The sequence below is a fragment of the Colobus angolensis genome, unplaced genomic scaffold (assembly GCF_000951035.1).
Source record: "Colobus angolensis palliatus isolate OR3802 unplaced genomic scaffold, Cang.pa_1.0 Scaffold92, whole genome shotgun sequence".
NCBI classification, from domain to species: Eukaryota; Metazoa; Chordata; class Mammalia; order Primates; family Cercopithecidae; genus Colobus; species Colobus angolensis.
The window spans coordinates 5,607,218-5,629,791 of NW_012123154.1; the positions used below are offsets into that span (position 1 = coordinate 5,607,218).

General features: G+C 36.1%; 1 protein-coding gene across 7 annotated transcripts in view; it reads right to left on the reverse strand.

Moving 5' to 3' along the window:
* Positions 1-321: 321 nt before the first annotated feature.
* The window catches only part of YTHDF3 (YTH N(6)-methyladenosine RNA binding protein 3), a 42,695-nt gene continuing 20,442 nt past the window's right edge, over positions 322-22,574 (reverse strand). For all 7 annotated transcript variants that reach the window (XM_011931935.1, XM_011931931.1, XM_011931934.1 and 4 more), the window contains one exon: positions 322-3,412. In XM_011931935.1, coding sequence (XP_011787325.1) covers positions 3,389-3,412 — 24 coding nt within the window. In that variant the 3' untranslated portion in view covers positions 322-3,388. The remainder of the gene's footprint in view (positions 3,413-22,574) is intronic.

A 22,574-nucleotide genomic window follows, 5' to 3' on the forward strand; every position in this document is an offset into this window, starting at 1 on the left:
CTATCAATCCCAAGAGGTAATGCAGACAATGTCAGAAAAGCATTCCTTGGTACCAAGAGTGGGGCATTAGGATTATTCGCTGCTGCCACTATTTCCTCCTGCTACAAAAAACAAACAGGCCTTCTCTTCCTGTTTTGCTCTAAGGTTAGTATTAATCTGTTTAATTCCTCTACTTCATTCAAATAGTCAACTAGAAGGAGTGATATAATCTACTTGTACGTGAAAAATATGTCAATCAGGAAATCCGTAAGAGCAGGCAAAAATGTTACGTTTTCTGGCAAGCAATACATATTCATGAAGATAAAATGGAAAGAACACAGATATGAGTGAACAATTTTTATTGAAACCCTCAAAGATTAAAGAGGACCAAATGGTGAGTTTGGGTACCATAACAGAAAATCTCACCTAACTGTACCATCATTCACAGGAATGAACAAACCCAAACACGACAAAATTCAAATTCTCATGTAATTGCTACAAGTGAATGTAAATGAACTAATCATTTTATCATACCCTTCCTTTAATCATACGAAAAAGGGAATTTACATGGCATAACAAAAGATATGCAAAACTTAATGAAAACACAATTCTCTTAAATTTCTTAAACTTATTTTTAAAGGATGCAGAATGCACTTGAAATGATTAAATAACTTAAGCTGATTCTTTTTTTATTGCAAACTGTTTTAACATCAGCTTAACCCCCATGCATGGTATTCAAAAAGAACACAGCTTTCGAATTAGAAAGATCACTTAAATTAAAAAGAGAAATTAAGAACTAAAATTAGGAAAAGGCTGGATTTCTTTTGAAAGGAATCTTCAAGTACCAATATGTATAGAGAAATACTAATTTTGGTTACAGTTTCCTCCTCACTGTTAAATATACAAACTGTAATACCTTTCAAAATAAAATACCCACATAAGATAACTTTAATAAGAAATATTCAAGCCAGAACTTGGAAAAACATTAAGCAAGAAATTTACTGGGCTGATAATGTCTTAATTTGTGATCATTCAAACATTTGATGATGTGTCTCCTTTTGTAGACCCCAGGCTCTCTCCCTTTTGGTCCCCACAGTTAAGAGACATTCAGTTGGTTGTACTTGAGACAACCTGTAATAACTTCATTTAGAGGAAAAATATTTTGCAATATAATGACAGACCAAGAAGGAAGAGAAGGTGGGTGCTCTGGAGAAAACTTATATGAGAAAAACACAAAATTATCACTTGAAAATAAAAAGATTTTTTTTTCCAAAGGAATGCTGCACCCATTTCACTTAAGATTAGAAATCCAGGTTAAAGGCACTGGGATGTACTCCTCACCATGAATAGACTCTCAATTACACTTATTCATATGTCTGAGTCTATTGCAATCAGCCTGCTTGCTGAGTGCTTCCATGACACTCTTACATAAAAACCTAATGTAAATTAAACATGTTTGAAACTGTTTATAATGTAACTAGTTTTATAAAAATATCCAGAGTTGCTAATAAAGCACCAAGAAAAAGAGAACCTCAGGGGGAGGACTCAGATCCTTCCTACAAGGTCACCCTTTTATAATATTCTCTAATAGGACTTCCAGAATGACAACAGTCATCTTTGACATGTCCTACCTATGTAATCTTAGGGATGTAGAACATTGCTGTGGTGACTATACCCAAATGCCACTTTTCATTATAAATAGTTAAGAGACATGTTACAAGATTTCATGGCTTACTCTTAAAAAGGTAAAATAGGTGCAATTTTCCTTTAAGAAAGTCTTTATTTTATAATATACCATTAATATTTTGATGTTCCCTTCAGTAAACACTGATATAACTACACTGGGACTACCAAAGAACTGTGTAGTAGCTATGGTTATCTACAAATACTGTTTTCACTTAAATACAGTATTTGCACATTTTAAAAAAACATTGTACGAAACAAAATTATATAAATGAAAGCCTCAAAGAAATATCCATCACTAGGTTTTTGAGCTGAAGTGACCAAAGACCACAGTAAATGAAAACATTTCTAAACATGATGTAAACATAAATGAAGTAATGTAAAAACATCAAGGTATTCAAATCTACTGTATTGCTATTTTCACCCTTAATGTATCTTTCTACATAGCTTTCTCCTTTTGGAACGGTAATACATGGGGCAGTACATTATTTTCATAACCTTATGCCATCAAATCAATTAATACAGATGCTTGACACATTTAATTATACAAAATCAATTTGCTTCAAGATACAAAATTAATGTTGATATGTAATTAATGAAAAAAATAAGATGTTAAAAAGATAACTATAAGAATATCCAGATATATGCTGTATTCCCACTGATATAGATCTGATCAATAAAACATCAACACATTCACTTAGATACTGATTTAATCCATGGATCAAGGCCATATTTTCAAAGTATTTTAAGGATGCCAGGACACTGCAAAAGCTGGAGAAAAGAGCTGAGGAACAATATATGCTTGCTAAACAAGAACTATGTTTATTTAGCTAGTGAATATCTAGAGTAATAAATTTTTACTTCATGATAGCAATCAGGCTCGCAAACACCCAGAAATAGGAATTAAGGGTTTTAAATGTAGTTATAAAGGTCATAAAAAGTCTGATTAGACTGAGGTACATTTACTCAAAATTTTGAGATTCATTAAGTGGTAGCAAACAAAATAATTCCTCAGACAAATGCACATTTTTCAGTATACATATTAATGGGGGGAGGAGGGAAGAAGAATGTGCATTAACTGGTGAAATCCACCAAGCTGCATATCAATATTCTGTTACACCAAACAGTTTGAAGACAAGGGAAATGTTCTAATATAATTTCAGATTATGTTTCATTTGGCTAAAATAGAGCTTAAGGTTGCTTTGCCATATTAAAAGTTTACTACAATAATTTTTCACATAAACATTTAGACTTGAACTCCAGGACTAAATATGGCATGATTACTTTGCTTTTAATCTGTCAAATAGCTAAAAATCGACAATTTAAAAACTACAACAAAGAAAAAGTTGAAGTAGTGTGGCTCATATCCTTGAACCATTTCTAATGGTTAACTGTTAGTATTTAACAAATTCAAAGAGTTAATGAATCCTTGCATTCATTCAGTCTTCTGTGCCTTAGCTAGGATGCATAATTACAAAAGACAGCAGATACTGGTAAAAGCTTCAGGACAGAAAGTGCTTGACGAAGTTACAGTTCTCAAGTGTGTTTGGTGAGAGTATAAGGGCAGATGCGCTGATGAAAACCATTACGAGAAGAGTCAACTTTGTGTTAAAGTGTTCAAAGATGTCACCTTAAGCAGAAAAAAAGCTTTAATAACGTCTTCTTTTAGGCATTTCCAGAGTCTACATCGTTAGTGTTGTAAATTTAACAGGACATCTTCATATGGTTATTGTTTGTTTCTATTTCTCTCCTGAAAAAAAAAAAACAAAAAGAATTACAATGAAAAACTCTCATTATTTAAAGATTTAAACTATATGCACATATAATGTAAATCATCTCCACATAAAGTTCAAGTACTAATTCAAGTAATTAAAAACAATTGATAATTACCTCTATATACCATAGTGAGATTATTACCACAAAACATTTTACATAAAGAACTCCCAAACACAAAGACCTATTTCAGGAGAGTATAGACCCTCTCCACATCCCTATTGTTTTTTTATGATGAGAATATAATAACATCTTTACAACCTTTCAATGAGTTTTTGATCTTGAGGTGTCAAACAGACTAAAAGCTATTGGCTGAGGCAGGGGTAGGAGAAAAAGGTTAAAAGTTGCATTAAACTGCAGTACAATTGCATTCAATGAAGATTTCAGATTAACAAAAAAACTTTAAATCACAAATTTCCTCCATATCTTACACTCTCTCTTTCAGCACACCATAACTTTTTGCATTAAAAAGTAAGACGAGGCCGGGCACAGTGGCTCACGCCTATAATCCCAGCACTTTGGTAGGCCAAGACAGGTGGATCACCTGAGGTCAGGAGTTCAAGATCAGCCTGACCAACATGATGAAACCCCGTCTCTACTAAAAATATAAAAATTAGCTGGGCGTGGTGGCAGGTGCCTGTAATCCCAGCTACTGGGGAGGCGGAGGCAGGAAAATCGTTTGAACCCAGGAGGCGGAGGTGGCCATGAGCCGAGATCGCACCATTGCACTCCAGGCTAGGCTACAAGAGCAAAACTCCATCTCAAAAAAAAAAAAAAAAAAGATGAGTGTTAGACAAATTGAATGCTGGCTTATAACATAATTGGGAGAAAAATTATAATTCCTATTTTAAAAAGCAAAAACTACTTGAACAAAAGTTAAACTGAGTCAAATAATGTTTATTAGTAATCAAATATTTTTAATATTTCTGATGAAAAAATGACTAGCATTGTACATGCCTATCAACTGAACACATCAAGTAGTTTGTACAACCTTGTTTTAATGTGTAACTTAGTGGTTCTAAAACAAGTATTAGAGTCACCTACCTGGATGGCACGTCTGGGCCCCAGAGGTCTGATGTGGAACCTGAGAATCTGAATTTCTAACAAGTTCACAGGTGATTCTGGACTGCTGGTCCAGAAACTGCACTTTGAAAACCACTGGTGTTTAACACATTATGAGACTCTCACTGTGCTTTTGCTACTCTCATTTTATTTTTGCATGAGTAAAACATGTTCTGTAACAAATACAAATCGTATTTTGCAAGTGGTCAATTTAGTTTTCCATCCCCTGAAAACTGTATTGTAAATTTCAAAGAGAACCTCAGCTGTTTGTTACTAAAAGTCCTTTCTTTTTTATTTTAATACATTCCTGGAACTTGCAGAGCATTATTTCATACATAAAGCTAATAAAAGAAATGTCCTACTACATAACTATAAAATGAAACTATTTCATAGACTAATGAGTATCGGTGAGATACACTGAAATGGAAGACTAAAATAACAAAAATAGACACAGCTAGCTAGATTAAGTACATTTCAAAAGAGTAAGCAAAAACAAAAATCCCACAATATCAGCAAAGGAAGAAAAGATAAAACAAGGATTTGGTACCATGAAGCTATAGTCTAATTTTACAAAGGTCCTACAACTTTTCACAAACCAGTTGAAACATAAAGAAAGTTTAATTCACTGCTAAAGGAAACAAATAGCTTTAGATGAGAAATTTGGAAGCATACTCTAATAAGTTAGATACAAAATACATAGAGAGATTAAGTAAAAAGATGTAACGGCAATCTGCTTATTCTCCCCATAAAATAACTGATCAAAACTTAAGAGAAATTTCTCAACTCCATGAAGAGTCCTAGAAACTACAGGAAAAAAACACAACTTTTCTTAAGGATAAGTTAGACAAAGAGTAGTTTAATGCCAGTGAGATGATCAGTTATAACAATGAGGATCACGTGTTGTGCTGTTTCAGTTTGAATTATAATCAACTATGTACTTTACATGAATCACTAAAATATACAGATTACATATATGTCTATCTATATATAAAATGCATAACTCCCAACTCAACGGACAAGGGGAGAATAAAGAAAATACCCCAAAAGGACAGAAAAGTAAGAAAGAGTTTGAAAAAAATCTAGATTAGAAAGCACAAGAGGGTGGAAATAAACATTTATATCATTTAAACTAGGAGTCACAATAAATGTAGGCCCATCAATGAAACCACCAGATACCAGCTAAGAAAACTTTAAAATCCCATTATACATAATTTATAAGAAATAAACCTAACACACAAGGAAACAGAAGTTAAGACTAACAGAGACATGCAACAACACAAAGCAAATGAAGACTCACACAACTACGCTAATAACAGACAGTGGACTTAAAGTCAAAACCACTGTTGGAGACACAATGGTCACCACATGCTACATAACAGTTTTTGAAAAGCTGTACCAATACTAAACTAAAACTACAATTTTAAATATATTAGTAAGTTGTCAAGTACAAAGAGAAGCTGACAAATTTCTAAGAGAGCAGGAGAACTTAACACATTTACACATTAGTAAAAATACAGATTGAGTACACAGAATACAGAAAACTGAGACAAATAATTACAAGGTACATATTTTACCAAAGTATACAATGAACAACTATCCAGTGAATCTTAATATAATGTCAAAGAATTAGTACCATACAGACCACATTTTCTGACATCAATTTTGGAAACAAAACAGATAACAAGGAAAAAATTCATGTTTGGTATTTCTAAAACACAGTTCTAACAGTCTCCAAAACATCATAATGGAAATTAGAAAAGAGAAACAAAATTAAAAGCTGACGTTTTCGAGGGGGAAAAAAAAAAATAGGAAAGTCTCTGAAATTACTGATTTTTAAAAAATGAAGTCTAGATATGAACACTTAGTATTATTAGTAAATGAAAATGTTAATCATGCTAATATGCCAATAAATCGGAATGTTAAAGACAAAAGAGTAACAACTTTAAAAAGGTGGAGTTACTAAGAGTGCTTGGATTCAGTATATATTTGAAAATAACGTCAACAAGACTTACTGATGGATTAGATCGGGGTTAGAAAGAAGTATCAAAGATGAGCCCAGAACTTTTGGCCTAAGCAACTGAAAGGAGAGTGGTATCATCCCATCTCCTCTACTAAGATGAATAAAGTTTGGAGCAGGCAAAAGAACAGGAGTTATGGCCGGCCACGGGGGCTCACACCTGTAATCCCAGCACTTTGGGAGGCTGTGGCAGGCGGATCACCTGAAGTCAGGAGTTTGAGACCAGCCTGACCAATCCCATCTCTACTGAAAACACAAAATTAGCTGGCCGTGGTGGCACATGTCTGTAATCCCAGCTACTCAGGAGGCTGAGGCAGGAGAATCACTTGAATCCGGGAGGCGGAGGTTGCGGTGAGTCAAGATCACGCCACTGCACCCCAGCCTGGCCAAAAAGAGTGAAACTCCGTCTCAAAAAAAAAACAACAACAACAACAACAACAACAAAAAACAGGAGTTACAGTAAATTTAGGCTGCTTATGAGACAACTAAATAAAGATGTCAAATAGGCAACTGGATACATGAGTAGCAGACAGGAGGAAAAGGTCCAGGTGGAATACAAATTTGAAAGTCCACAGTGCATGGTAAAAATCCATCAACTGAACTCAAGTCCTCCAAAAGTTTATGATCCATTTTTTAAGAACCTCTGCTTTAAGACCAAAAAAACCCCACATTTATATTAGCAAGATGGACTGTGTCTGACAGTGTTACTATTAAAATATTTTAACACAATATCTATGGGCATACTATCAGCTATAGATCACTAGAAGCGTGAGACTAAGAAATGATGAGCGGCCAGGTGCAGTAGCTCACGCCTGTAATACCACACTTTGAGAGGCCGAGGCAGGTGGATCACCTGAGGTCAAGAGTTTAAGACCCGCCTGGCCAACATGGGGAAACCCTGTCTTTACTAAAAATACAACAATCAGCCAGGCGTGGTGGCATACACCTGTAATCCCAGGTACTCAGGAGGCTGAAGCAGGAGAACTGCTTGAACCCACAAGGTGAAGGTTGCAGTAAGCCAAGATTGCACCACTGCACTCCAGTCTGGGAAACAGAGCCAGACTCCGTCTCAAAAAAAAAAAAAAAAAAGGAAACAAAGAAAATTATGAGCTATCAGTGATACCATTAACTTGTGATGTTATTATAAAATGAGGTATTACACAGTTAACATCATAATTACATGTACTGGTATGTTGTTGGAAAGTAACTTGGGGATAAAGGAAACCTGAATTACACAAAAATAGCCACGATCCCATATACCCGGAGAAGGACTAAGCCCCTAGTTATAGTTTAGAAGACACTTTGGACAGATTCTGAAATTTAAGGGCTGAATCTCCTGAGGAAAAACTAAGTGGTACAGGGCTTCTTCCCCACCGTGAACTAAGCAAATACACTGGAGACCAGCATAGGATCCTAGAGCAAAGACTGGAATTTGTCATATGGAAATGAGCCCGGAAGGAAGTTTACTGCGAACCTCTGTCTTTTTCAGAGAGGTTAACAAAGGAGCTAAGACTTTCCTAGACTTCAAACCAGGAAACAGCCTGAAAACCAAGACTTTCTTCAATGTCCTATGAGGACCCTACCGCATGCCCTTAACAAGACAGATAAATGACTTATTCTCCTTGTAATCTTCTGTAGGTTTATCACCATTAGCAATATTTCAGTAACCAGAACTGAGTCTAAATGAGCCACAAGGGAAAAAGTAACTGTGTATCTAAAAGGCCATAGCATTCAAAAGGAAAAGAAGAATAAACACTGAGAACATAAATAACAATAAAATAGAACTGCTGAAGAAGGGCAGTGAATATCTGAAAAAGAGAAAAAGCAATCATATTACTTGATATGAAATGCAACGAACAAGTCAGGAGCAGTGGCTCACGCCTGTAATCCCAAGACTTTGGGAGGCCGAGGTGGGCAGATTGCCTGAGGTCAGGAGTTCGAGACCATCCTGACCAACATGGAGAAACTCCATCTCTACCAAATAATACAAAATTAGCTGGGCGTGGTGGCACATGCCTGTAATCCCAGTTACTGGGGAGGCTGAGGCAGGAGAATCGCTTGAACCCAGGAGGTGGAGGTTGCGGTGAGCCAATATCACGCCATTGCACTCCAGCCTGGGCAATAAGAGCAAAACTCCATCTCAAAAAAAAAGCAACAAACATAAAAACAATTTTGTAGCTTAGAATCTTGATTTTCAAATTGAAAAATTCAGTAGATTAATTAAGGGAGAAATGGTCACTGCTTCATTTGTGGAGTAGAATATTAAATCCAAGAAATATCTCACATCACAGAGCAAGAATAAAGAAATGGAAAGCACAAAAAAAAAAAAGAAAAAAAGACAGATCCAAGACAATAATGAATATTCCAGAAGTAGAAAAAAGAACAAACAGAAGGGTGATAAACAACAAAAAATGTCACAAAGTCTTTGATATTCCTCTTTGCGGCGGGTGGGGTTTGATTTCCTGAAGTGTGGGCTGCACAGTGCATGACTTGCCTCTAGGAACAGAGTACACAAAGGGGAATGAATACAGAACATTTTATGGTGGAGAAACCTAGCAGACATCACTTTAAGCAGTCGAAGTTAAGATCGCTAGTAATAAGATACATGATGAGATGAAGAGGATACATCACTTCTGTGGTATCCTTCTCAAAAATCCATAAGCCCCAGTCTAATCATGAGAAAATATCAGCCAAACAGAAATTGAGGGATATCTTAACAAAATACCTGACAAGTACTCCTTAAAAATGTAATGGTAAACAAAGCAAGACGGAGAAACTGTAACAGCTTAGAGGAGAATAAGGAAACATGATAACTAAATGCAATCAATGTTAGTGTCCAGACTAGATCTTGAAAAAGAAAATGACATTAGTGAGAAAACCGGGAAAATGTGGAAAATCTCTGTAATTTAGTTAATATTGTACCAATGTTCATTTCTTAGTTTAAATAAATGTACTATGATTGTGTTAATATTAGGGAAAATGAATAAAGAATATACAGAAATTCCCTGTAATCTTTGAAACATTTCTGTAAATCTAAAATTATTTTGAAATAAAGTTTTAAAAAATCACTAAATTTAGCAAACTACAACTTGCATACAACTACCAAATAACAAATACCCTATTGCAGAAATATGTATGTGTGTGTATATATACTCTATAAGGTATTACTATTTTAACGGTTGTCCTGCTTATCCTTATTGTTTATGAGGATAAAAGTGTTACTGAAATTTCACCCAAAAGTTAAAGCCAGGGAATATATCAGACTGCATTTTTTTTTTTTTTTGAGACGGAGTTTCACTTGTCACCCAGGCTGGAGTGCGGTGGCACAATCTGGGCTCACTACAACTTCCGCCTCCCAGGTTCAAGCAATTCTTGTGTCTCAAGCCTCTTGAGTAGCTGGGATCACAGGCTTCTGCCACCACGCCCAGCTAATTTTTGTATTTTTAGTAGAGACAGGTTTTCACCATGTTGGCCAGGCTGGTCTAGAACTCCTGATCTCAGGTGATCCACGTGCCCTGGCCTTCCAAAGCGATAGGATTACAGGCGTGAGCCACTGTGCCCAGCAGACAGCATTTTAACATTAAGAATAAAAATCACAGTGTGCATGTTTCAAGAAAAGAAGACGTTCATAAACGAACAATGAAATTAAAACATCTAATAGATTCAATTATTTAGGAAAATTAATGACTTACCAGGAATGAAATCTGCATAGGTGGCTGATAGGTCTAAAAAAATTCATGCTAAAGAGCAGAACAAGGGCCAGGTGCGGTGGCTCATGCCTGTAATCTCAGCACTTTGGGAACCTGAGGCGGGTGGATCACCTGAGGTCAGGGGTTTGAGTCCAGCCTGACAAACATGTCATAACCCTGTCTCTATAAAAATACAAAATATCAGCTGGGTGTGCTGGCGGGCACCCGTAAACCCAGCTACTCGGGAAGCTGGGGCAGGAGAATCACTTGAACCCAGGAGGTGGAGGTTGCAGTGAGCCAAGATTATGCTATTGCACTCCAGCCTGGGAAACAAGAGTGAGACTCCCTCTCAAAAAAAAAAAAAAAAAAAGAGTAGAACAAGGGCAGTAGCAGATGGATAAAACCCCACCTGCTCAAAGCCTGCACATATGTCCACCTTTAAAGTGCTATAATACTTAGATAAGCTTCTAGCATGCACTGTCCCAACAACAGGATGGATCCTCTGGCATTAAAAAAGCAAAAGACAAAATTGTAAAGGAAACAAATGAATTCTGCACTGTAAAACTAATTTCAAAACTATACAATTATCGGGGAAAGGACAATGATTATGTTTTGGGGATGGAGACGTTCTGCTTTGGAAATCAACTCTTCAGATTTCTTCAACTTACATTTACATTTTAATGAGGCTCTAGCATTGCAAAATTCTCCAGAGAGGAAATAAACATTTGGCTTCCTACGTAGACTGAGTTCTACAAAGGGTTATTTATTTTTGGTGGTTTACAGTACCCTTTATTATTTATCTGTTGAATGAGGGAACACAGTTAAGAAAAGAACTTGCAGTATCTAAATATATGATGACACAGGTTGATTAGAATACAAGATGTGTGCTGCAAGAAATCTCAGGAAAAAAGATCTGGTAACAGAGGCTCTTAAAGCCAAGCAAAGGAATGCATATGCAATTCTATTTGGGATGCCAAACTCTGGGCTCTTTTTGATAAAATAAAAATAATTATTATATTCTAGACCGTCTTTCACATGCAGAATTGTTCACTAGTTTTTATAGCCTAGTTCTCTAATTGTAGATTTTCACTATGTTTTTTTAATTCCCTCACGTTATTTCTAATTCAGCAGAAAGTATATCAAGCGTGTCAAATGCAGACAATACCAGAGTTGAATCATCTTTCAATAAATTCAGAATTTTCAGCCAAAAACAGTGAAGTCAATTTCACTCAGAAATTAGAGTGCAATGTAAAGTTTGGTGAGGATTCTCTATAATGAAAATGATTAATTCAACATCTGGTAAATTATATTTATTAACTAGAGACCAACTATAAGTACAATTTTATGCATATAATGTTACTTATGCTAACTGTTAATGAAACGAAGAAATAGTAGTAAAATAAAGGTTTTACTGGCATTCACATAATTTCCTATGTAATTAAAAACATAATGTAAATCTTTATTTATTTTTTATTCTAAATATAGAGACAGGGTCTGTGATGGCCAGTGTGGTCTCGAACTCCTGGTCTCAAGCAAACCTCCTGCCTCACTTTCCCAATATCCTGGGATCACAGGCATGAGTCACCACACCTGGCTGTAAATCTCTACATAAATACATGCAATGGCTTAGATATTTCTCTCATTTTTTGCAATCCTTGTTTGATTGAAGGCTTAGATATTTCTACAGTGACACTTCAACATACCTAATTTGTATGTAACTTCCTTGCTTAAAAATTTTAAAAATGATTCCTCAATACTATCAGACTTTAGCTCCTTGAAGACAGAAATTTTCTTAATGAGCTCTATCCCTTAAGTGTCTAGCATGTTCAAAAATGCCTGCTGAATAAAATGTCTTCAACTTGTGATTTATCTTTTATCCCTTTTTCTGTACTGCCTCCCTTCCCTAAGTTTTAGCTATTTTAGATTACTTCAACATATCACAATACCCTAGGCTCTGAATGCCTGTCTTGACTTTATTATGAAATCCTACATATTATCATTCAAGGCCCATACTAAAAATTCACCTTGACACCCTGAAACTCCCAATCAAAATTGTATTTGCTAGGAATAAAGATAACATGTTTTAAATTGAATAAGGCTTTAATCTAATTTTTTGGTTTACAAATAAAAATTTGAAGACTTGATAATCATAACAAATACTGCCAGACCACCACAAATTCAAATCAGGTAGCACGATTTGATATAACCATACGGTCCACCCATTAAAAGATTCAAAAGAGTTGTGGCAGGCAGTACCACAATGGTTTCTGCATTCAGGTATTTGCACCCTTATAAGTCCCCTCCCCCAAGTGTGGCCTGGACCCAATGAGTGAATTGCTTCTAATCAACAGATGTCAGCAGGGGTTCAATCCCCAGTATCTCAAATTAAAGAATAAGGAAAAAATAAAGAAAAGAAAAATGAAAGAAATGTAACAAAGTTTTAAAAGAAATTTAAAAATTTGAAAAATTTGAAAAAAAGTCAGCAGAGGCGACAGGATGTCACTTCTGTAATTAAGTTACAAAAGACTGTGACTTCTGTCCTGGTAGCTACTGCCTCCTCAGCTTACTCTATTGCCCTCTCAACTTGCTCGCTTTGATGAAGCAAGCCTCCTATGGGAAAGTCCCATGTGGCAAGGAACAGTATAGGCAGGCTCTGGCATACAGCCAACAGGAACTGAGGATCTTAGTCCAACAACCCTTGAGAAACCGAATTCTGCCAACAACCACATGAGTTTGGACGCATATCTTTCATCAGCAGAGTATTCACAATGAGACCTCAAGCCCAGCCTTGACTGCAGCCTTGTGAGAGGCCCTAAGGCTGAGGACCCAGACAAGCTGTGCCCAGATTTCTGACATGCAAAAACTGTAAATTGTATGTTTTAAGCCAATGAGTTTTGGAGAAATTTATTAGGCAGTCACAAGTAACTGAGACAGCAATTCACAACAGACCAAACACTATCCCTACTCATTTAATACAACAAAGGCCAAAGTACAGAGAATGGAGCTTTGATATCTTTCCCTAACTTCAACAGTATTCACGTACGAGTAGCGTAAAATACCCAACAGATTTTTATAAATTAAAAAAAATGTTTAAGCCATTCCAAGAAACAGGTAAAGTCAGTTAAGCACCTCAAACGACCCTTATGGAAGAGCAACTCTTATCTTCAGTAAATACAGCTTTCTATTTATGAAAAAATATTTTCTTTTCTTGGACACACATACTTTAAGAAACTGCATGTCACATTTAAAAAAAACTATTAAACTGGAATAATTTAATAATTTATTTGTGGAAACATAAGATATTTCATATCCACCTAAGGTTAAATATATGTGCTACTCAGCTTATGTATTTGCTGAAGAAAAAGATAAATGAAACACAGCTGACCCTTTAACAAACACTGCTTTGAACTGCAGGAGTCCACTTATAATGATTTCAACCAAAGAGATAAAAAATGCAGTATTCAAGGATGTAAAACATGCCTTGCAGAACTTGAGAATGTGCAGATTTTGGTATTCATGGGGGTCCTGGAGTACTCCCCTGTATATACCAAGAAATGACTATAAATGAAATTCTGTCCAATTTAATGACCTCACAATTATAGTATGGAAGAAGTATCTCCCAAAGATCTATGATTAACTTGATACAGTTATCAGCATTGGAACATAACCACTACTAATAATCTGAGAAAAAAATAAAAACAAATCAATCTAATGTTAACTGAAGCACCCCCTTTCCAATTCTAACTCATAAAAAATATTTACCAAGTTCAGAATAGAGTAACACTGAAGTAAAAACTCAATCATCTTGACTATTCAAAATACCACTCAATGTTTTTACCAAGGAATTATTTAATTAAATATGTAATATTATTTAATTAAATATGTTACATAAAAGTTTATTGTATCAAAAGTGTTACATCCTGGGCCCAACTTCACTTTCTAGGAAAACATTCTTCAAATTTTACAATGAGCAAAGGAAAAGTAGATTTTACATATTAATTTTGTTTCTGTTAATTATAATCAACTTTTTCAGCAACAGAGAACTATAACCATAGAAAAATTTACCAAAGGGTAATAGGATAGATTTCAACCCACATCATTAAAAACTGCCAGGGAAATGTTTGCTGTTGTCACAGGTATAACTATTTTTGAAGTAATTTCTTCTATGTTAACACAAAGTTGAGTACTCTGAGATAGACCTAACATCATTTCAAAGTTATTCCAAATATGAAAAAAATTGCATCAGGCACTAAAACTTAAATCTTCAGAAATGCCCAACTTGGCCAGGCATGGTGGCTCAAGTCTGTAATCCCAGCACCTTGGAAGGCCGAGGTGGGCGGATGACCTGAGGGTCAGGAGTTCGAGACCAGCCTGGCCAACATGGTGAAACCCCATCTCTACTAAAAATACAAAAATTAGCCGGGCATGGTGGCGCACACCTGTAGTCCTGGCTACTCGGGAGGCTGAGGCATGAGAATCACTTGAATCCCAAAGGTGGAGGCTGCAGTGAGCCCAGACTGTGCCACTGTACTCCAGCCTGGGTGACAGAGCAAGACTCTGTATCCAAAAAAAAAAAAAAAAAGAAAAAGAAAAAGAAACGCCCAACTATGTAACAGCACAAAAAACTAAAATACACAGAAAATTCTAGAGATTTTACTATAATTATGCCTTGCTTATTTCTGCATAAACTGCAGGGCTCCATCTCTTTCTGGGGGAATAAATAATGCCATGATTTGAAAGTTTATCTCAATGTTACAGGCAATTGAAAACTCTAATTATTCCTATGTGGAATTAAAAGAGCAACTGAACCAAAAATAGTCTCAGATTATGTTTCCTGACTAATGAAGATTTACAAGAATGAAGGAATATAGGGGGATTTAAATGACTCACATTCACTACAACAATGGAAAAATATCAAAACAAAGAATCACCTCAATAGTCAAAATTAGATTCTACTGCTATGCAGATTATTTGAATTTATACTGGACAAATATATTCAGGATTTTTATTAGTTATTTTTCTTTTCCCTTCTATTATTCAGTTCCTCTGAGGGGTTGCCATTATAAATTTAAATAGCATACTAATACAAAAATTGCTCATCAATTCAGACACTATCGATTCCCATTGCACATGAGTAATTAACCATATCACAGTGAATATGGTATATCCCACTTCTCTCCTGTACTACAAGCCACACTATTTTTAATTATTCCAGTGGCTATGCTTATGATTTGAAACAATATGCTTAAGGTACTATTCCTTGATATATCTTTAAAGAATTATGCTACTGTCAGAAAGATTAGAAAATAAGTGATTTACTCTTCCTTAAACTCATCCCATTCCATCTCATAACATTCTGTTCTAAATATAATTAAATCTTTCATATTCTACTGTCTATTTCTACAAATGAAAAACACCAACAGACAGCATTTTATATAACTTCATTGATCAAGTAACACAGCGATTACACCTATAAAAAAGAAAAAATCCTACAGACATTCATACTTTGCAAATGGGAAGAGATTCTTCAAAGCATTTACACATTTAACAAATGTCTACTTCAAACCTACTGTGTGCTAAGCATTTTGCTAGGTGCTAGGGATTCAGCAGAGAGCAAAGTCAACCCTGCTCTTTCAGAGGTTAGCTTCCAATATGACAAAGAAATAGAAATTTTATTTCTTTTTAGCTTCCTTCAATTCTTCAAGGTCAGTGGTTCCCAACCAAGGGCCCACATTGTCAGGCGTGAAGGACCATAATGCCAATTAAGCAGGCAGGATGAGATGGCCAAAAGTTCTGATCCTCTATAAACAATGTCAACCTGTGTAACATAAAACACACATAGGGTCCCTGCTAAGAGATATTTGTTCTAGTATAACCAGGTGCTACGGGCTGTTGTTCTTTCTTGAATTCTTTTTCATTCTGCTGAAACACTTTAAGTATAGTTTTCATGAACAGCATGTGGCTAAGCTCTTTTAAGTCTACATTTCTTTTTTTAAGTCTATATTTCTTTTACTCCCCCAACCCTCTCCAACCCACCTCACTGATATAATTAAACACTCATCGTTACAGGTAAAATTCCACAAACCACTCCTCTCCAACCCTCTCAACCCAAAAATAAAGATTTTAAATTTGAGTATCCAGGGCTATAGAATTCTGATGACAGTCTGATTCTCCTTTCTTTGTAGGTAATTTGTCTTTTACTCAGGAAGCTTTTAAAATTTCGCCTTTGTCCTTTTTAATTCTTTTTTTTTTTTTTTTTTAGATGGAGTCTTGCTCTGTAGCCCAGGATGGAGTGCAGTGGCGCAATCTCGACTCACTGCAACTTCCGCCTCCTGGGTTCCTTCTCCTGCCTCAGCCTCCCAAGGAGCTGGGATTACAGGTGCCTGCCAGCACACCTCACTAATTTTTATAATTTTAGTAGAGACAGGGTTTCACCATGTTGGCCAGGCTGGTCTCAAACTCCTGACCTCAAGTGATCCTCCCGCCTTGGCCTCCCAAAGTGCTGTGACTACAGGCACTGAGCCACCATGCCCAGCCTTTAATTTTTTTTTTCTTTTTAAGAGACAGACTTCCGTCGCCCAAGCTGGAGTTCAGTGGCACAATCATGGCTAACTGCAGCTTCAACTTCCCAGGCTCAAGCAATACTCCAAACTCAGCCTCCCAAGTGGCTGGGAATACTGGCACTTAACACCACACTTGGCTAATTTTTTGTAAAGGCCAGGTGTGGTGATTCATGCCTGTAATCCCAGAACTCTGAGAGGCCAAGCCGCGCAAAGCGCTTGAGTCTGTTAGTTCTAAACCAACCTGGGCAACATGGCAAAACCCTGTCTCTACTAAACAAAGGAAAAATTAGATGGGCGTGGTGGCGAATGCCTGTAGTCACAGGTACTTGGGAGACTGAGGTAAAAGAATCACCTGAGCCTGGGAAGTCAAGGCTGTAGTGAACTTATGATCACACCACTGCACTCCAGCCTGGGCGATGGGAGTGAGACCCTGACAGACACACACCCACTCTTGTAAACAGAGAGTCTCACTATGTTGCCCAGGGTAGTCTTGAACTCATGGGCTCATGTGTTCCTCCTGCTTTGGCCTCCCCAAAGTGCTGGGATTACAGCCCATTCCATTTGAAAACATTTATCTGTTTTCTTTAATCATTCCTCCTTTCGATTACTGTTTCTTGTATTCTTTTAACACTCTTTTAGAGAAATACAAGAGCACCTCTCTTTCCACCGCATCTTTCCCATTCTGTATTTTCATCTCTATTGCTGCGCATTTGAAATTTTTCTCTATTCTGAAGTTTCAGATCATCAACTGGATCTAAAACATGACATTTTATTAATGTGGTTACTCAGATTTTTTTAATTCTGATAATTATGTTTCTGATTTCCAATAACACTTTCTGGTTTTCTGCTCTTTTTACACAGGAATCCTTCCTAACAATACAAATTACAATTTTGTTTTGTATTTTTAATAATCTTCCACTGCCGGAATTACTACTACTTTTAATGGGGTACTGGTAACTCATTCATCAAGCTTGATTTTACTCAAATATATTAAAATTATATTTTCAAATGTAATACAAATATTAACTAGCATGGATTTCTCCTGTAATTTGATGCTTCACCAATACCCTTCACTCTGAAATAGAGGACCTGACATTCCAAGTTTTATATAAGCAGACAGGATATGACAGGTTGGCTCCTCCACAGGAAGAGCCTTGTTGGCTGCCAAGGCAAGCCAAGGAACTCCTGCTGCCAAAATAATCAGTCAATAAAAAATATCTAGCAATGACAAGAGATGAAATTAGATTTTTAAAGTCCTTATTTGTTGTCATAATCAGGCTCAAGAATTTAAAGAAAAACATGAACACAGGTAGGAAATGATAGAAAGATACAGTAACTATAGACCTCAATGTAAATTTTAGTTAAAATCTCCCCAAACTTGGGGAAGGCAGGTTAGTATAACCCTTCTAAACTTATTATTCAAAATTGTTGTAACCAAGTTAGATCCTTTACCTGATCCTAGACTGGATTCTCTACTAGAAGAAAGCAATAAGCAATTTCATGGATCATCTGACAGAATATTATGGTTATGCAAGATAATACCCTTATTCTTTCCTATACAAAAAAACACTATAGTTTTTGGGGGAAAGTTATCTCAAGTGGTTCAAAAAGAACCATAAAGCAGATGAGGAAGCATGTTAATAATAAGTGAATCTGGATAAAAGGTATGAATGTTTCACATATTCTTATTCCCCCCAAAATCTATTTTTTTTTATTTTTATTGTTTTTTGAGATGGAGTTTTGCTCTTGTTGACCAAGCTGTAGTGCAACGGCACGAACTCGCCTCACTGCAACCTCCGCCTACTGGGTTCAAGCGATTCTCCTGCCTCAGCCTCCCGAGCAGATGGGATTACAGGCATGCGCCACCATGTCCGGCTAACTTTTTGTATTTTTAGTAGAAAAGGGGTTTCACCATGTTAGCCAGGCTGCTATCGAACATCTGACCTCAGGTGATCCACCCGCATCGGCCTCCCAAAATGCTGGGATTACAGGTATGAGCCACCACGCCTGGCCTCCCCCAAAAAAGTTTATTTACAACCAAAAAGATGAAGCAAAAGTATAATTACCAATACTTTTGCATGTAACTACAGTTTAACTATTCTATTATCTTGGCACCAATATATTTGGCCATTTTTCTAATGATGGACATTTGAACTGCTGCCTTTAAAAAAAAAAAAAGAACTATTGATTGCTCCTAACATTCTTATACATGAAAGTTTCTATTAGGTATGCAACCCAGAAAATAACTGCTGAATTATAAGGTAGATGTATGTTCAACTTTACAGGAAAATACAAAACTGCTTCTTGAAGTGACTTTATCAATTTAGATTCCCATTTGCAACTGTGTAAGAGGTCTTGTTAGCTAGTCTTTCCAATATTTGATATTGTCAAACTTAATTTTGCCAAATGAATGGATATAAAATATTCTCACTGTAGTCCTGACTCGTATTCCCTCATTTTTAGTAAGCCTTTATATTCTTATTAGCTACATGTTTTTTCTCTCATTAAATGCCTATTCACATCTTTGACTTTTTCTATTGGGTTATCTTTTCTTAAACTAATACATAGAATTTCTATATAAATTCTTTAAAATATATATTCATTTATTTTAGAGATGGGTTCTCATTGCGCTACTTAGGCTGGTCTCAAACTCCTGGGCCGAAGCAATCCTCCTGCCTCGGCCTCCTGAGTAGCTGTGAATATAGGCATGCACCACCACACTAGCTTATATACTCTTGACACAAATCTTTAGTCAGTTATGTTCAAATTTCTTTTAGTCTTTTAAAAAACATGGCTTCTTCTTCTTTTTCTTTTTTTTGGACGGAGTCTAGTTTATCACCCAGGCTGGAGTGCACTGGTACAATCTTGGCTCACTGCAATCTCTGCCTCCACGGTTCAACCAATTCTCCTGCCTCAGCCTCCCAAGTAGCTGGGACTACAGGCACGCACCACCATGCCTGTGCCTGGCTAATTCTTGTATTTTTAGTCGAGACAGAGTTTCACCATGTTGGCCAGGCTGGTATCAAACTCCTGACTTCAAGCAATCTGCACGCCTGGGCCTCCCAAAGTGTTGGGATTACAGACATGAGCCACGATGAGCAGCCAGGCCTCTTAAACTTTAAAGCATCTTTTGATGGACAGATTTTAATCTAATCAAATTTAGCAGTCTTTTGCAATTAGTGCTGCCTGTGTCTTGTTTATGAAACCCAACCTTTACCCAAGGCTTCCAAGATACCTACTTGGGGATACAGTACATCTACATACCAGAAGCTTTGAGAAACTCCAGCTAAATACATAAGAGATAAGACCATATTAAAACTAGACACTAATAATGACTTACAACTACTTTTATTAAGGGAAAAAAAAAAAAGGCATACGTAGTAAAGAAAATCCTAGCAAAATACCACTGATTTGTTCTTTTCAATGAAGTGAAGAAGGACCTAGAATAGACAGCAGTACATCCTTCCTTCAGCACTAAAATGATAAAAGTATTTGAAAGCAGTTATGCTGAAGCACAAGCATATCAAAGAGAAAATCTACAAATGAAAATACAAATTCTGCCTACACAAGGCTAAAAGTACCAGGAAGAAAACTGGACAAAAACACATGGTACCCTATATGCTAACCAGCTAACAAGCAAGGAAAACTGGTTCCTAACACAGTGATTTCAAACTTAATGGACAGTCAGATACCTAGCACAACCCATTATACTGGCTTTGCCTTTTAAATCTCCACAGACTGGTGAATCACTTAACTGGTAAAATCAATTTACAGCATGATTCCCCCATCTCCACATTTGCAAAGGGAAAGGTATATGCAACTAGCACCCAGCAATGAAAGAAATGGGGTGGGGAAGGTAAAAGTACCCATTTTGAGGCAAGTAACTGAATTCAATGATCCTCTTACTGGTTCAATGACTAAACACAAAAAGCCCAAAGGATAGTCCTGAAGTCTCCCCCCAACCACAAAGGAGATAACAAAATTATGAGTCCAGATGAGTGGCTGCCAGGGCTTAGGCCTTGGGAAAGGATGGAAAAACAAAAGGCTAGTATATAAGGGAGGATTTGGGGGATGACGAAACTGTTCTGTATCCTAACTGATAATGTGGTTACACAAATCTACATGTTACAATTCACAGAGCTGTACACCCCCCAAAAGTGAATTTCATTGTACGAATGAATTTTATGAATAAAATACACATATTTTAAGTATACACAAATTCTTATAGGAGCCTTATTTACACTACCCCCAAAAGGAAAACACCCCAAATATCCTTCAAAGAATGAATGGAATAGACACAATGGTCTATCCATGTAATAGAAAACTACTTAGTAATAAAAAGGAATAAAGAACTGAGTTATACAACGACATAGATGAACTGCAAAGATACCATGCTGAGTGAAAGATAAATGTCTTAAAAGATCATATAGTACATAATTTCAATTATGACAATATGGAAAATGTCTTATAGGGACAAACAACCAATCAGTGGTTCAGTAATGAAAGGGAGAGAGAGGGCTTGACTATAAACTAGCAGGTCAAGGAAATTTACAATTTTATTATATTTAATTTTTTTTAGAAGAAAAAGATATAAAATTTCTAAAAAACAGTAAGGACAGAAAGCAGACATAAGTTTTAAACAGTCCTTTGTGCTCAATAAAATCAAGATGAATTCTAGGATCAAGGGATTCCATTAAGAAAACAGAGTTAAGAGTGGGAGCTGGATGTGACAATAGACGCAAACAAATTCTATCAGTGAAGAATGCAAAACCTCACAAATCACAGAAACAGCACAAATCAAATACACATGAAAAATAAGTGAACAGGAAAAATCAAATCCTCTAAAAGAAGAGAAACAGAATAAAGAACCAACAGAACTCAAGGACAAAGATTCAACAAATTTGTTGACATTAACAGAAAAAAGTGGCCTGCAGACAAAAGATGACAGAAAACATTCATGTTGTACACGTTTTCACATTTACATTCACAATGTAAAAATAAAAATCTTTTGTGCACACACCAAAAAAACAGCTATTTACAAACAAAAAATGTAGGCTAGCCTCAGAATTTTCCATAATATAAAACCATTTAACGAAAAAGCAAAGCCTATACATAGTACCTTAAGTGAAAAGGCTGTTGACTAGAAAGAATTCTATAACTAGCTAAATGGTTGTTTACATATTCTGACCAAAGACATTTTATGGATCTAAAGGCTTACTAATAAATAATAAGATAAATAAGATTCAAAACAGAGCCGTCAAAGGTGTGTTAGGCATTAAAAAGGGTGGCAGCAATGTGACAGAAGAAAAACTTCTGCCGAATTAAATTGAAAGGAGATTAATTGAGCGATGAATATGATTCACGAATCACAAAGCCAGCCAGAGTAGGCTCTCACACTCAAGTGCAGCCCTGTGGTGGAAGATTTATAGACAGAAAAAGGAAAAGTGATGTACAGAAAACGGAAGTGAGATCAACAGCTCGATTGGTTACAGGTTGGCATCTGCCTTATTTGAACAGTTAGCTACATTTGATTCAGCCAAAATTTGGCGATTGGCACAAGAGTAGGCTACGGTCTGTTTATACCTCCACTTGTTATAGTTCTCCATGTACAGAAAAACCTTTAGGCTAGACTTAAAATATGTAAGGAGGCAGCTTTAGGATAAATTTAATAAAATAATGAAACAATATAAGGGTAGAGTTAAAGTTTAAATCACTGTTGTGTATACGGCTACAATATACATCATAATAGAGCTACAATCTATACCTGTCATTAAAAATTTCCTGAAACAACTACATAATATTAACATA